The sequence below is a fragment of the Merops nubicus genome, unplaced genomic scaffold, assembly GCF_000691845.1.
Source record: "Merops nubicus isolate BGI_N331 unplaced genomic scaffold, ASM69184v1 scaffold27633, whole genome shotgun sequence".
In the NCBI taxonomy this organism is placed as follows: Eukaryota; Metazoa; Chordata; class Aves; order Coraciiformes; family Meropidae; genus Merops; species Merops nubicus.
The window spans coordinates 44,644-59,665 of NW_008601459.1; the positions used below are offsets into that span (position 1 = coordinate 44,644).

General features: G+C 38.6%; 1 protein-coding gene across 1 annotated transcript in view; it reads right to left on the bottom strand.

The window, feature by feature from the left end:
* Nucleotides 1–12,474, bottom strand: part of MAP3K7CL (MAP3K7 C-terminal like) — a 30,885-nt gene extending 18,411 nt beyond the window's left edge. Inside the window, exons 1-4 of the mRNA XM_008938004.1 lie at nt 12,106–12,474; nt 9,839–9,983; nt 9,213–9,321; nt 639–697 (exon numbers count right to left, since the gene is read on the bottom strand). Coding sequence (XP_008936252.1) covers nt 639–697; nt 9,213–9,282 — 129 coding nt within the window. The 5' untranslated portion in view covers nt 9,283–9,321; nt 9,839–9,983; nt 12,106–12,474. The remainder of the gene's footprint in view (nt 1–638; nt 698–9,212; nt 9,322–9,838; nt 9,984–12,105) is intronic.
* Between the last annotated feature and the right edge of the window lie 2,548 nt (nt 12,475–15,022).

The following is a 15,022-nucleotide window of genomic DNA, read 5'->3' on the forward strand; positions in this document are numbered from 1 at the left end:
GCCATCAACTGCCATCTGAATTGCCCAGGATGTCTGGGCTCCATTGTGCTACGCTGACAAACCAGACCAGTCACAAAAGGGTTCACTGCTTTTACCCCGTGCTGCCTGCAGGAGCCTGCTAGGGCAGCCCTTGGGTTTGCTGGCTACCAGCACCAACTAGTGCAGTTTTGAGGAGGCTCTCATCACTCCTGATGACTGGCTTTAGTTACCCAAGATTAGACATAATCCACCTTTGTGTTGCCTTGGAGTGCTTCAGAGAAAGATGATCATACTGGTCTTAACAAAGCCTGCAGGCATGAGAATATAATACCTGGCTCATCACTTCTCCCATCAAAACCACACAAACTCTCTTTGTTGAAGCGCAGCAGTACATGCTGTGTTTTGCACATTAAAAAATAAATTAAAAATCAGGTGAGATTGTTAAAATAGTAATTTCCCTGCAACTGAATTAAAAACATCAAAACGGTCTTGCAAAGACGATGTTTTCTTCTATGGAAACATACAGTCATATTAAACGTTAATAGGCTAGCAAAGCACCACTGAAAACTTTCACATTAGTGTAACAACCAGAGGTTTTTTTATCATAGTAAAAAAAAAATAAACCAAAACACCAACCACCAAACAAACAGAAAGTTTACCTGCAGCTGCTGATCTAGTTCTGGAAATGCCAAAGGGAAATTTTCAGAGGAAGCATCATCTAAAAGTTAAACAAACACAATGTTAAAAGTCAATGTCTACTAAAAAAGAGCACTGCGAATAACCTTTTTGATGTAGTTCTACATTGTATATATATATTCACAATAATATTGGGATCCTGCAATCTGGCTTATCTTTCTATACTTGAGATACCTTAAGAGACTCCTTGAAAATACTAGTGGGTTGGCAGTAAGAAAATGTTCAGGTTCTGGAAAGACAGAAAGCCTATTTTTTTTTTCTTTCCCATCACAATACAGTGAGTTAACAGAGTGAAATCAACAATAATGGAATCCTTTTCTCCCACCACCCAAAGGCAATGACAAGAACAAGCAAAACAGCCTGGAAACCCTGGAACTAGAAGACTGTTATCTACACAGATGCATTTATAATGAGGCAGGCTCCACAAATTTTTCCATACTTCAAAGAAATGTCTTTACTCCAGCTTGTACTGAAACCTTACGGGCTAGAGTTATTTCATTCATGACAACAAGCCAAACGGTGTTTTTATTTATTTATTTTTAGTCCAGGCTTCCAGCAAAGGTGGGACAGACTGCCAGTTACGTCAGTGTTGTGATGTGGACACCTGCCCACTAGTAGCTGGACTGAGATCAGAAATCTGAATCATACTTAGCAGCGTCACAGCTAGCCACCGCAATATTTCTTTCTCAGTGACTTTCGCACTATCAGTTTTGCATTGGATTGTGATGACTGTTTATGCATCTTACTACAGGTTACGGGAGGTGAACAGAAGGTTACTATTAGCTAGCTTACAGAGTCAGTTATTTGTAATGTGTCAAAATTAAACAAGGATAGCTTGCATAGGAGAAAATTGCTAACATAGGTCAGATCCTGCAACCTGCTCCATGCTGGCAGACGTGTACACTACAACAAAACCCCAACAAGATTAAGAGGATCACATTTCAAAACAGGATTATGAATATTCTTAAAGAGTACAGACTAGGAATATTAATCATTATTTGTCAAAAATTTTTTATTACTTTATCCTGCTCTCAATGGTCAGACGGCAATGTAGGTTAGGGGGAAAAAGTTAAGTAAGTCAACTTACCCTATGAAGAGTTAACGTACAGTCACAACCTTACTTTAACTAGAACAAATAGCCGAGGGATGCTCAGAGAAGAAAAAATATACTGTGATACAGAGGGGAAAGCAAAAGCTTTTGAACTTCCTCAGGAAACAAAGTGAAATTCTGTATTTTCATGGGGTAGGGAGTCTTACTACTACTATCAAAAAGTCATGCCTGCCTCCCTCCCCAGCTTCATTTTTCACACCATGCTCCAAACATGTCAATTCTGGAAAATACTTAAATGCTTTCACAGAATCACAGAATGTTAGGGGTTGGAAGGGACCTCCAGAGATCATCGAGTCCAACCCCTCTGCCGGAGCAGGACCATCTAGTCTAGGGCAGGTCACACAGGAACGCATCCAGACAGGTCTTAAAAGTCTCCAAGGTAGAACGCTCCACAACCTCACTGGGGAGCCTGTTCCAGTGCTCTGGAACCCTTAGAGTAAAGAAGTTCTTCCTCATGTTGAGGTGGAACCTCCTGTGCTCCAGCTTGTGACCATTGCCCTTTGTCATATAGCAGGGCATAAGTGAAAAGAGGTTGCCCTTTTCTTCTTAACACCCAGTCCTCATATATTTATACATATTAATTAGATCGCCCCCAAGATCCTTTCATTATATAGAATTGTATCATGTTGATATGCAAGTGTTTACCTTTAATTTGATGTTGCTTTCATGTACAATATTTAAAAATAGACTAATATTCTAAAAGAAGAAGGATGAATCATATGGCAAGGCTAAAAGGAAGGATGGAATAGGACGCAGTCTGACTAGGGGTACAGCTGCTCTACAAATATTTGGCTGAATAGCTGTTAAATATTCTTACAGAGATATTGGATGAGAGTCGTGGACAGCAGTTAAGCTGCTATTTGTTTTGACAATTCCTGAAGTATAATCTTTGGTAAAGTAGTTTCAAGGAGGGACTGTGAACATTTTTAACTTCAGAAAGAAAATGCAAAAGCAATCCCAAGAATTTTAAAGGAACATCAGCCAATAATTACATTTTCACTGCATTGGCTACTAATAAGACAACAAAATTAATACAATGTCAAAAGATTAGAAAGTATATTGGACTATCTTCAGAAAAGAAACAGTAGAAAAAAAAATAAAATTGAAATACTTTAAAAAGGATGGAATATAGAGAGAAACTACTATAGAGGAAATCCTTTCAATAAACAGATGTTCCCCGCTTATTTTTTGAACTCAAGTGACTGAGTCAATGGTACTAAAAATAGAGCATATTGGTATCCTAACCATTATGGCATACCATAGTACATTTTATAATGGGCTTGCCCTAGCATCTATTGAACAGCTGCTAGGGTTTTTTTTAGTTATGCTAGTTTAAGACTCGTTTAAATCATCATCTGATGTGCAGAACATCAAGAAAAGTTTGACACTTCAGTTGTTTGAAATTTTTCTGAGTTCCTAGTTCTCTTAGGCTCCCCTGAAATTTTTAGCTGAAGCATTTAGCTTACAAAAATGAACAGAAATTCTCACAGCTAACTGTAATCTTGTTTTCCACAATAAGATCCACAAAAGCTTCCCCCACAGCATCCAGTGAAATAAATTACTGCATCAGGTCAGTCTGTATTTCACTGTTGTCAAAGTAACAACCACAACAATAACAAAACAAAAAAAACCCCACTCGGTAAAAACTAAACACATTTAGCTTTCACACAAGGGAAAAGCAAATGACAGCGGTCATTTGGCTCCTAACACTTTTCTGGGGATGTTTTCAGAAAGCCAAGACAAAAGATAAAAACTCTTACATTTTCTTCCAAAAGAATCAGAATTTCCCTTACAAGCTTGAATACTGGGTGTTGCGCAGGGGATCAGACAAAATCACATTGGTTTCTAGCATTAAAAATCCATGACTCTGAAAATCAGAAACATTGAAAATGTCTGAAAGGTCGAAGAGAATATTCTGAAGATCAAAAATTTTATCTCCTTTTCTGTCTGTATTTGTCCTTTTCTATTCTACATCTCCTTAACTAGACAACAGAGTTCAGAAATATATATTTTTCTCCTTTTCTCAATTTATTATCAATATTTAATGAGTACCTAGACTGTTGCAAGGAATCACTGATACAATAAGAGACTCTCTTTATAATAAAGTTAGTGGCTTTTCTGTACCACAAACCCCTGAAATTAACTGCTGATTCTTCACCAGATAAAAACAGCATCTCACCTCTGTGGCCACTATTTTACTGCTCCCTTCCCTGCCACTCATAAAGAAAAAAAAAAAGATATATAATGCAAGCTAGTTGTTGAAAACATATTTTGTTCAAAAATAAAAATAACAAATAATCAGAGACTGCAACTTGTTGTGCCTAAAAGACTTTCATGTTTGTTTCATCAGGTTCATACATTTGCTTTGCTTATTGCTAAAAGCTGTCATTATAACAGAGCATCTGAGGGAGGATCTCTGGGGAAATTACTTCCTTCTTTTGCTTTCCATCAGCTGGGCTGAGACAAAGTACGCTTCTATGTCAGAGGCAGTTCTCTGGCCATCCCTACAGTAGAACTAATGACATAACAAAAGAAGAAGCTACCTAAGCATGCTGCTGAGCCCAACACACCTTCATGCTGAAATGGTGTGATGGGCAGCTTTGTGTAAGGACAGCAAGGCTGAGCCGTTCAGCTTTCACTGCCCTAGTGAGCTCTTGTCTTTCTGCTGATAGCACCTATTAATATGAATGTGAAATAGGCTTCTAATACGTGGTGCAGAGACCCAAGCCACCTGATTTAGAAGGCTGAATTGTATTAAGACTGATTGTCTTCATACCAAAGGCTTACTACTTATTAGTGATGTCCTGATACATTCAGTCCCCTGCTATATGCTTATGCTGCACATAGGAGAATGAATCATATTTTCTGGAAAGCTTCACTTACTTAATCATGTTCTGGCCTTTCAGAGATTCCAATAGCCCAGACCTTCATCATGTAGATGAATGAGCAAAATCTCTCACACTTTGCTGTATGAGTGACACAATGTCTCGTACAATGAAGTATAATAGTCCAGTCTCTTCCTATATGACTGCACCATATAGCCAAATTGTGGGCTAGGGGTAATAGTTAATGAATAAATAGTTTACTAACAACATCTGATTTACTCGCAGTATAAACTTACAAATAACAGTTTCTCTAGGATCTTCACAAAGATACACAGAAATAGAAAACAAAAATTTAAATGTGTTGAAAGCATGTTAAGGTTGCTAAATCAAGCACTCGAAATTTAGGAAATGCCAATCACAACTCTGCTTCCTTGAGTAACTGAGTTATGATCCAGTCTTTAATTATACAATCAGGTACTATTTTTTTCTCCTACATGTGTGGGCAAGTGTATTCAGATCTCTTCCTCCTAAACTAAAGAATTAAACTGGTAACATAAGTAGGCTGCTATCCTGTAAATGGATCAGCCCTTGCACAGGAAAAGTGCTCAAACTCAACTGCAAGCACTGCACATCGTGGCGGGACAACACTGACAACCTGTGTATTGGGGTCCAGTCTTGGCCCTAGGAGGGCAGTGAGATCCAGCAGCCCCAGCCCTGGTTACTGACAGACAAGCATGGACTCATCAAATTTGTCCTGGAAGGCTGTGTGGCTAAGTGACTGCAACTTGGCACTGCTGCATGAAGCTCCCAGGCTTCTATTCACAGCCCTGCCTGACGTGACCTTACACAACCTCGCAGTTACCTCACTTGTGAAATAGTGGGGAACGGTCACTGCCTGACCCAGGAATAGGCTGTGAAGGCTTGCTCAATAATAAGAGTTGTGGACCTTCCAGAAATAGAAAAGGCCCATAACAGAAGAGATAAGAGCAAAACCTTTCTACTCCATAAACCTTCATGTAAGCCTAAAGCATCCTCTGATGTTTGTACAGCCACTATCCCTTTGAAGGTATCTCACTTAAGTTCCTGTCAAACTTCCCAAAGATCAAACCAACATACTTGTAGCTTGAGCTTTCTAAATTTTAGACATGTGTTTTAGCAATCCCTACTGGTTTTCAACCAACACATTATCTGCTGGAAAACCTCAGCTGCCGTTACATCCAAAACGAGGATGGAGTAGGGATTTGAAGGTCGCTATTGAAGAAGCAACCATAGCAAAAAAGTCCTGCATGATCAACTATAAAAACAAAACATTCTTTATGGTCACTGTGATAAGTAAGCCATAAAAGAGGAGTAAAGTCAGTCATTTGCTATGCTTGCAGAAATACAACATTGTTCCACCGTCTGTCAGTTTCATTAGAAGATGTATGTTTTGCCTTTGTTATCAGTGATTTTTCTTGAGAGTGCTATCAGAGATAGACTAATTTTAAACAGAAGAAATTACTAATAATTTCAAAGCCAATCATTTACCACTATGTGGCATGAGCAGAACTTTTCAGCTATGTTCAAGCTTTTATTCTGGGAGGGACAGTGAAGAGAAGTTTACCTAAAAATCTTCGCCTTAGATTTATTACACAAAACAAATACACTTCTCTACCTTTGATGAAGTTCCTGTTATAATCATTATATCTCAATATGTTCAGTAAATAAGAGTTAGTGATACAAATTAGAACATACAGAATTTCATTGGTTTAATTAAATTGGTATTGATAAACTACAACAAACCTATTTCAGAACACTTATATAAATTTTGAAACACCATATTCAGTTTAACTTGCGTTAGTTTCCAAGTGATACAAGATGGATTGAAATAATATGTTTTAAATTCATTCATTTCAAATGGTACCTTATGTCAAATGTGCAATACGGTGTGCAGACACACCCTGGGAAACCTGTGTTTGAAGCCAGCTTAGTGAACTTGAGTAAAAGAGCCAAACATAGATATCTATATATACAGGAATAAGAGATACACAATAAAACTGTCTTCTTATATAGCACCCACTGATGGGCTGCTCCTGAGACTTTTAAAGAACTGGTTAGCTGACCTTCACATTAAAAATACTGCACAAAGCTGGCCAGGATTTCAGTCATCAGGTGTTGGCTGACAAATAATATAACACAATTAAATTATTTCTTGTACACTCTAGGATAGTCCAGCTCCAGTCTTAGGTCAGCTAACACAAAGTAATCTCTTCTCATGAGTTGAGAGCAGTTTCTCCTTTCGCTGCTCCTCACACCCAGTGCTTGGTTACAATCCTAGCCAGTGAGATAATCACCACCCAGAAGAAACATTCCATTTCCCCTTTTTATATCTAGTTATGTTGCCAGTTCCTCCTAGTAAGCAGTTGTGCAGCCCCCACAAGGAGAATGCAGCCTTTCTTGGTGAAATCTGTCACTGTGCCTTTCAAGTGAGGTAGAATTTAAAGAAAAGCTTAACTCGGACGGATTCCCTCTACCACTTAGCTCTGGTGAAGAACTTTTTGTATATACCCTAGCAGTACATGAGCCTCACCTGATGCTTTACTATCACGCTTAGAGCAGTTGACTCCTGTTTGAACTGAAAACAAATGTCCTTGTCAAGGAGAAGAAAGATTAAAGTAGTATTAAAAGAAGTAAGGAGAAAAAAGAAAGCGTCAAGTATGGAATAGCTAAAGGTCTTGCAGCTTACCAAAAAAAAAAAAAAAAAAAAAAAAAAAGAAAGTATTAAATACTTATTTGTGCTCTATTGATTCAACTATGGGTTACTGGAATTTTTTCAATCTGCTAAAATTTTATTTCCTTTGCCTTCTCTAGATATATCAAATACAATAACCATGCTCAGGCTTAACACTAAGAGCAAGAGCAGAATTTTTGTGATGTAGTAAAACTCTGCTTCTTTAGACCTTCTGGTAGCCCTCAAGAGGATGTAATGCAAAGGAGAACATGGCACGCACTGTACTCGTTGCTATTTAGTTTTATCAGTACTCAGAGTCTGGATTGCATACTGCAGGAATACTTGCATATATGCAATACTTGCATATATACAGTAAAGGACTCAAAATTATAGATAAGTTTAAGAAAATGTAGCAGAAAAAAATATTACCTTTCTGTAATTGAGTTTATTTCTCTGAATGTTAAGAGAGAGTCTGGAACTATTAGCAGGATAGAAAAGTAAAAATAAAATATGATGCAATGTTAAGGAAGCTAGGCTTCCTGCCTTTCATGTCCTCTTCTTCCAAGCTATTCACAACCTTGTCATTTCCTACTGCCGTCTCTTGTCACAAACCACTCTACCTTCTTTGATTTTCCTGTGGTCTCAGCTTTCCCTGACTTTTTTTCAGTCTCTCACATAAGCATCCTTTTGCCACAATTTGTAAGAGCACTCTCTTCTCTTTTACGTCTGTCTTCAAGACCTATCTTTGCTATAATTCCTGTAAGGAATTTACCATGCTACCACAGCTTAAGAGATGAGAATGATTCCTTATTACTTTCTGTAACAAAAATGTAATTACCACATTATTTTATGAAAAATGGGCACACAGATATCCACATGTGCATTTTTACATTCCTTGTCCCAATCTTTCTGTGTCATTCACCTTTATGAGCTGAAAGCTATGTGCAATAATATATGAAGATGTTTGTTTTTAAATTCCCTTGCTTAGGGAATAAGATTCTATTTCAACCTTGTAGCTGCAAATTACTATTACACAACAGACTTCATTCACACAAAGCTCAGGAAGTGGCCTCGCACATTATCCTACAATGCTGCATACTGTCCCATAAAGCACTCCTCAGCAGTGGGTTTCAGTTATCAGAGATCCTTATATTTCACACCATAAACACACCTTAACCCTGACTCCAGGTACTCACCTGAAGCAACTGCACAGCAAACAGTTTTTGAGATGCTTCCCAGTTTACTTTATTTCATTCTGACTTTTATTGTTTGGCAACAGTTCTCAAAACCTTAATAATATTTAAGGTGCAAACTAATATTCATCTATTCCAAAGGCCAAAGGGCCCATGCATGTACAAGGTATGTTTGGGTATGTACAAGGTATGTTTAATCCTCAGTCAGCACTAGCTGACAGGATAAACGTCAGTGAAATTTCTGCTGCTTTCTCTGGGAACATGCCATGTGGGGCATCCGTTTCCTGAAACCTTTCACCAAGTTGGGCACGTGTGGCGGTTTTCAACCTATTCTCTTCCTGCTCTAGCATCATCCTCAGTACAAAATGTCCTTTTTTACTTCTCTTGTTTTAAAATTCCTTAATATCAGACCTAGTGCCTATGCAGGTAAATTTGATAATTAATAACAATCCTAAGTATATTCCAAAAAACACTGAAAGAAAGCTAAAATCAAAACTGTCAGTCTAGTGGGCTTAGTCTGACTAAATAGTTAATGGAAACATTAAAAGTTATTAGACAGGAAAAATGATCACATGTTATCGCTCTGGGAAAAAATCCACCCATAAAACTAGACTTCATTTAATAAACACTGGTAAGAGCATGTAAAAAAAGTAAAAGCAATTACTTCATTGCGGTTTACTCCACAAATTAAACTGTACCTGGGGAGTCATTCAGGCTGAAGGCAATTCGCACTGGCTTATCAGCAGGTACCCTGGCGGTGGTGATCATGTGGGCACTTGAGTCAATGCTTTTACTTGTCTGTTCCAGCTGCAATAATACAAATAATATATTTATTACAGAGCATGTGACACCATTCAACAAATGAGCTTTAATGCTTTCCATGCATCCACAGCTATCTTTCTCATTCTAGCTAAGCAGCGTTTAGAATCAAAGTCGAGGGAGCGCCTTTTCACTTTTCCATTTATAAAGGATTTAAGTGAAATTCAGTGCAGAGACTGCCTTTCTTTTGCTATTTACAGATTAGAAAGAATGATGGCAAAGGAAGCTTCCCCTCTCCTCACCTGCTTGCTCCCCGCCATTGCCCCTCCAGCAAGCCTTGACTCGTGGCAATGCTGCCTGGTTCTGAAGGTGAAGAAGGAAGAAGGGGTGGGGAGTTGAGAGTAACATGACCCCAAGCCTGCCATGTGATTGGAAATGTGCACACCACTCCACATGGTGTCAATGAGGAGACACCCATCCTCCTACCTTCCACCCATACTCCCCCAGTCAAACTGTGCCTGATAGTCACACACTTAATGGCCAGAAAGTTGCTAGGTCTCCAAACCTTGGTGGTGATTCTTCAGTGGAACTCTGTGCAGGTGTAAGGGTCTGTCTGCATGGGTTTGACTCCTGGATCAGGACCTTATTCAGCCCTCAGTCTTTCTTCTGAGACCACCAACTCCGAAAAGTGGTTTTACTGAGATGAAACCCTGTCCATTAAGAAGACTGCTAGTTCATTTCAAGCAGGGCACTAAAGAATTGTTGAGCAACAAAAGAATTAGCTACTGCTGATCTATAATGGTATATCTGAAGCATCTCTAAACACTCAAAAGTTGTACTTCAGAGATCTACTATATCTATTTAACCTTTTGAATAAACAGGTTTGTTTAAATTCTATTAAATAGCTGAATGCACACTTAATCTCCTTGTATACCTAACAAAAAGCTGCTAAAATTCACAGATATTAATCTTCTGATTAGCTCTATGTGTGGAGAACATGAAATCAAGCAGACTTCATGCATGTAAAAGATCTGCCCATAAAGAAATTATTTTAGGACTGAAGACTATGCTATCCAGAGTGCATTGTATCCATACCAACTATGTGGGCAATTATGAGAGGAGCTTTTAAATGACCATAAAACTGCCTCAGTCAATTAGAAACTAAATTTTTCAGGAAAATATGATGAATTTACAAAAAGTTGTAGCACATGTCAGTAGACAACACAGCATTTAGCTAGTGAAAACAAAAAGCAGATTCCTAAGTCAATAGTCTTGCAGTTTTTCAGTAAAGTAGCTATTGTATTGCATGTAAATCGCAACAACTCGTTCTAATTTACACTTAATTATTTGGCAGTCTCAGAAAGTCCATAGAAAAGAACCGTATTTCAGGATTATAATTTTCCTTGGTGATGCACAAGTTAATCAAACACTTGCCTGGTGTTCACTGCCTTGCAATCAGGGGAAGAGTATAAAATTTGCATTTGGCCCATTTATTTCAGCATTTCTTTTTTATTTGCTTTGTCTATATTCATATTTAGCTAGTAGAGTGATATAGTTACTCTGTAGCAATACTACATTAGAAATAGTTATTAAAAGTGCATAATCTTTTCTTAAAATAACAGGAAATATTCTAAAATCATTACTTTTAATAAATTTTATTTGGAGATGAGAATGTCTCTTTCTACTAATATATGAAGGTTATCAGCAATCATTCTTTATTCCCTATTACTAATAAACAAGACACATAAAACCTGAACTGATATCTACTGGGGAGAGACAAAAGTCAGCTAAACTGCCACAGTGTACTTTTTTGGAGTCAGAAAAAGATACCTGGAGTCAACTGAAATATTCTATTTTGAAGTGCATGGCATTAGACTAAATAACTTTTACCTTCTAAGTATCATTGATCTCTTTTTCCCCAGACCCTCACTTTATAAAAAATATTTGAGACATCTGATTGTTTTTAAAAAAAACAACAGAACTACTAATCCAAACTTAGTCGTGTTTTCCTTCCATACCTCGTAAGACAGGGTAAAGCAAAAAACAAACAAACAAAATATTAAAATCTAAGCGATAAGCACACCCTTGAAACAAGGCTGCTCATCATTTCATGTTGGTGATACACATTTCCCTGACATCTGCTTACTATCTCAGGTGGTCTTCCACATAAAATTATACTTTACACTTTGCATCATAGCCTAAGAAATTAAAACGATCCATTCTCCTGCCCAGAGGTTTTAAAGTTGCCATAACAATATTGCTAGGAGTAAATCTGTTGTCTTATCCCAGTCACATACTCTGTAGTCTGCACTGCTTTTAAATTACCTCTTTTAACCACCTACTATGTGAGGGCAAAAATCAATATCCTTCAACAAGCAACGGTAAATCCTATCATAACACAAAAGAGTGTTTCCATCTCATCTTTATACGCAGCAATTACCCTGCTACCCATTTTTTTTTTATATTGCATTTATCCGTTCACTCCTTTTCGTGTGAAATCCTCGAGCCCTTCATCACGAAAAGCAATCAAAGGGAACAGGGAGGGATGGAAGCAGCCTGTGTGTAAACGAGGTGACAGAGGAAACACGCAGACCGACTGCCACCAACCCCCACCTGCTTTCTCCACGCATGAAGAGCAATATCTCCATAGGCAGAGATGAGGGTGAGTGGGCAACCTGGAATTTAACATGATTTAATGAACAGTTCCCTTCTTCCCAACAATTGCCTATAGAGCTGGCTGCTGTTTCTCCATAAAAATTCTGCAGCAGAACTCAGATTAAGTGCTGTTATAGCTCTATCAATTTAGTTCAGTTTTCACACCTGTTGCCTTACCTCACTTAGCGGAGTGTCTGCACTTGTATAATCCAGGGCCAGCCACTGCCTTGGCTTGTCGTTGCCTTTATGGAGTAAAGCTTCAATAAAAGAAAAGGCTGCACCTGCTGCATAGCAACAAACTGACACGGTCTGAGAAGCTGAGACAGCTGTCAGGGCAACATGCTGCTACCTGCACTTCCCTTAGGCTTTGCTGTCCCAGAAGATCACCCTTTTCCGCTTTTCTCCACAATTCCACTTTTCCTTCCTCTGCTTGCCAGTGACGAGGGATTATGATGCCGTCATGCTTCAGGGAGGAAAAAATCCTTCTGTCACAGGCATTATTAAGCAGCAAACTGTGGCGAGCCCAAGATTTTTAATTCATTAGTCCTGGCAAACCTAAAATACAAACAGACTTGCTTCATAGGACAGGAATGTTTTCAGCATGACCCAATCAGTGTCTGTGTCTATTCCAGCAAACTGGCAAAGATAGCATGACTCCAGTCAGCAAAAATGTCTGCAGCTCCAATCAGCTTGGGCTGACACTGCCAATTTGGACTGGCTACAAGCGAACTATCAAATGATAGCAGCCGCTATCAAAGCTAACAACAAGGGATGGGCTTGGCGTGTCAGGCTGGGTTCACGCTGGCTTTGTTCGAGCTGGGCTGGGCTAGCAGCGGCCAACAGCCCCGCGCTTCTGAGGAGGCAAGGGGCAAACCTCAGAGTGCGTGCGCCGTGAAAGCAGATGTATTTATAGATGGGCCGGGGATGGCAGTGGCAGCCGAAGCTGACTAAATCAGAGACTTCACTGAACTCAGAGGATTTCCTAGTGCGACTTCACTTAGCTTTTGTCACTTCTGAAACCACAGGCAAGCAATTAACAGATAAATCTCAAAGTATCACAACGGAAATTAATTTCTTCAGCTTAAACTTTTATTTTCTGTAGCTGTGTCATGCACATGGACTGCCTACATGTCTTCTTTGATTGACTGCTATCACAGTCATTAGAACAAATGGAAAAAAAAGGAGAACAATTACAGAATGTCTGTATAGAATAGCTTTATATTTATTGTTCTGTGCTTGAAAAGGGGATTCTCCTCCTTTTATATTTCAAGATGTATTTTGAAAGTATATTTTACAGCTTTAAATTCAAAATGGAAAAGTTTCATCTAACTCACATCTCCTGTATAAGCACATTGCTAGATTCTCTTGGCTCAGATGAGATGCAGAGAGGTTTCAGGACAAACAGAGATGTGAAGGTCTGAAGTCAAACTTTCATCCTTCCTCACCCTCTCACTAGCCCAGGCACTAGCCCAGGATTGATTTAATCAGTGCAAATCCCAGAAAGCCAGCAGTTGCCCCTGTGGCCTCAAAAGACCTTTTTCATACTTTGAAATGACTAAACTGCAAAGATATTCTACCCACACTGCCTTTCCCCAGCAATGACCCAGGAGGGTATCAGACAGCTACACCATTAGTTAGGTATCTGGTGAGGCTACCTTTTTAACTGCCTCAGTTAACTGCAGTGTGATTTCAAAGCAGACTGTAGGCTCTGGCCCAAAGAGTTAGTGAAATGCAGGACTGTGCCTCTGACTATGCTGATCTTTTTCTTTTCTCTTGATGTGTGTCTGAAAAGATTGAGGATTGCTCTCTGAGCGTCGCCTTTGGAAGGAGAGGGAGAGCTATCTGTCTCTGGTCACAAACGCTATTGCAAATAACATCCTACAGCTCAATACCATCAGCAGTTGATATTGATCTCCAGCTCCAGGTCCAATTACTGTGAAAGTATTTATTTGAAGATACAGAAAATCCTGGCTTCAGTGAAGTCACTAAAAATATTCTGCTTCTGTTTCCATGGAGCCAGGGTTTCCCCCCCAGATCGTAAGATCCTCTTCTGCTTTGTATGGACAGATGGTATTTAGTTGGTATGAGTGCCTTCATTATATGCCATTACAGTAAAAACTAAAAAAGCTTCTCCATGTAAAATCTTAAGACATGAAAACTCTTCAATAGCCATGACAGCAAGGGTCTTGGACAGAAATGATGGCTGAATAGCCCAGGGGTGTTTTTTTCCAGATGGCTCTGACACTCCACATTTCCAGACTGACACTTCAGTTGTACTCAGTTTAAATAGCACGTGCATTTACAAATGGAGTTCATAAACATTTAAAAAATATGTATACAATGGAGTTCATAAACATCAGATGTTTTAAAAATGTTTATGAACTCCATACTATTTTTTTTTTAAATGCCACTGTTTCTAGTTAAATATGTATTACTATATACACCTTACACAAGAAGGTGGAATCACCTGCACTTCACTTACTATGCACACTTTTCTTTCAAGGGCTGTGCTGCTTCCGAAAGCTATGAATCATGTGCTAAGATACCAAATCTGCACAAGCCAAAAGGCCCCTCATTTGCATTTAAATATCACTTCTGTGCTTTACACAATGATTAGTCATCTGAAACTACTCCTTTATGGAAGGGAGCATATTTTCAAACTGTGTGAAAATTACAGCATTCTGTACAGAGAACATTGAATTCGAAGCATCAGGATGAATGATTTGACTGAAACCATTTTATCGTCTATTTATTATTGGGGCTTTGGTGCTAAAACCCCCAACAATATGGATTTAAACAGCACATTTTGAAAGGCTCTCTAAATTGTAACAGTAAACTAGAGGAGATCTCAATTTTAAACAAGGTGGAAATTGAAGTCCAGGGTACTTCACTTCCATGACTTGTTCAAAATAATAGTCAAAGGCATTGTAAATTTTGGGTTGATATAAATACCACTTCTCATATTCACTAAGAAGGTGACTAAAGCTTGTGCATCTAAGAAAATTACTCCCCCATTTACTGCAACACAAAAAGATATTTACTTATAACAGGCTGCACATAAACTTCACAGTTATCTCTGTGAAAATTACAGAAT